The sequence below is a fragment of the Cyprinodon variegatus genome, unplaced genomic scaffold (genome assembly GCF_000732505.1).
Source record: "Cyprinodon variegatus isolate N-32 unplaced genomic scaffold, C_variegatus-1.0 Scaffold1316, whole genome shotgun sequence".
NCBI classification, from domain to species: domain Eukaryota; kingdom Metazoa; phylum Chordata; class Actinopteri; order Cyprinodontiformes; family Cyprinodontidae; genus Cyprinodon; species Cyprinodon variegatus.
This window is the reverse complement of record NW_015151769.1, coordinates 81,230-82,878: the sequence shown is the minus strand read 5'-3', so window position 1 is coordinate 82,878 and position 1,649 is coordinate 81,230. Positions and strand designations below refer to the sequence as shown.

Here is a 1,649-nt window from a genome sequence, read left to right as displayed (position 1 = left end):
TTGCTTTGATTCCCAGAAGTGGATGGTCTAATTTCTGTGTTATGGTGGATTAAAAACAAGCTTTACCTCCTTAAAAACAAAAAAAGCTCCCAAATGGGGACACAAACCCCACCTGATGATCTCAGAGCAAACTGGATCTGTAGTCATGGCAACACAGGCCTTTACCTGAGAAGAAATGGTTTAAAGGAACCGATTGGATTGTGATTTTATAAAAGTAGTAGGAGACACTCTGTGTTTAAATATACAGAAGGAATAAAAGCTAAATGGTTGATTTGTTTTCCTTTTTATTTCAAAGCTCAATAGACAGATTTAAACCAGTTTTACCGGATGCATTATTCAGTGTCTGGAAGTTTATTTTTCCACATGAGGTGAGGTTGATGAGCTATTGCATAATAATTTCCATCAGAGCTTTAGTTACAGACATTTATCTGTGAGGCCTTTGCTTTAATTATAAATATCCTGTATCCAATAAGCAGCTGTGTTTAAAAATGTCATGTTTTAGTTTTTTTTTTTACAAAAGGCTCATGTTATTAATTTAGAAAAAAAAAAAAAACATTCATCTTCTTTAATCCATGTTATAAATCAGAAATGTCCGATACAAAATAAATCCAAATCATGTTTTTTAAAATGGCCTCGTTTAAAAAAACCCATAAAAAGAACCACCGGTTTGCAGGGCGCTAACCCTCGTCGTTGTCCGTGGTCTGGTAAATGACCTGGTTCCTGCGTTTGATTCGTGGAGTCGCGCCTCTGCTGCCCGCCTCGGCGCTCTCGCCGCTGCTCCGTTTCAGGATGGGAGCAGCAGCGACCTCTTCGGTGTCGTCGCACCGTCCTTCCTGATCCGGGTGCACCTGAGCCGGAGCAGCTTTGGGGGTGGAGTGGGAGGGAGGAGGCAGGTTCATCAGGGAGGTGCGGAGCGAGGGGGAGGCACCTGATATGGGCTCAGGGAGAACCATCCGATTTGGGGTTTTGATGGCAGACGGCGAGTCTGGCTTCTCCTTCGCCTTTGACTCGCCGCCGGCCTCTTCGTCCTCCTCCTCCCACTCATCCTCGATGGTGATCTCATCAGGGTTAAAAGAACTTGACAAGCCAGAGGTATCAGTGGGATACTCGCTGGGTTCATCATTTTCTTCCTCCTCCTCGTCGTCGTCTCCGGTGCGGCTCTGAGACCTGCCCGTGTCATCGCCTCGCTGCCCAGCCTTAGAGTAGATGTCTGTGAGGCCCAGCTTGGCGCAGAGCTCCGTCGTCTGTGGGTTGGTGTTGTAGCTTGGGGGAGCGCCGGGCTGCGGGCGGCTGGGGTCGTATGGAGGCACGGTGCGGCTGAAGTTGTCTGGAACGCCCAGGTCACCGCTGAGATCCTCCACCACCTGCATTATATCCGCCTCAGTGGCCCTGAAGTCCCACCTGAGAGGAACAGAGAGTCCAAAGCTCAACCAGCAGCATCAGGACAGATGTAGGGCCCTATAATTTACATGATCACGGAATCGCAGACGGAATCTAGTGTAAACGCGGAATTTCTACATTTGAAATAAAATGCTGTCTTTGTGTGGGAGAAGAACGTACGTCGGGGGGAAATGCTAGCCTGGGTGCCATTCCGAACTTAGTCCCGCCCACAAGGTTTGAGGTCGGGAAGTTCGGTCTGGCATTGCTCA

The 1,649-nt window shown here is 48.2% G+C and overlaps 1 protein-coding gene across 1 annotated transcript in view; it reads right to left on the bottom strand.

The window, feature by feature from the left end:
- Nucleotides 1-502: 502 nt before the first annotated feature.
- Nucleotides 503-1,649, bottom strand: part of dbr1 (debranching RNA lariats 1) — a 10,255-nt gene continuing 9,108 nt past the window's right edge. Inside the window, exon 9 of the mRNA XM_015402198.1 lies at nucleotides 503-1,401. Within this exon, the coding sequence (XP_015257684.1) occupies nucleotides 678-1,401 (724 nt within the window). The 3' untranslated portion in view covers nucleotides 503-677. The remainder of the gene's footprint in view (nucleotides 1,402-1,649) is intronic.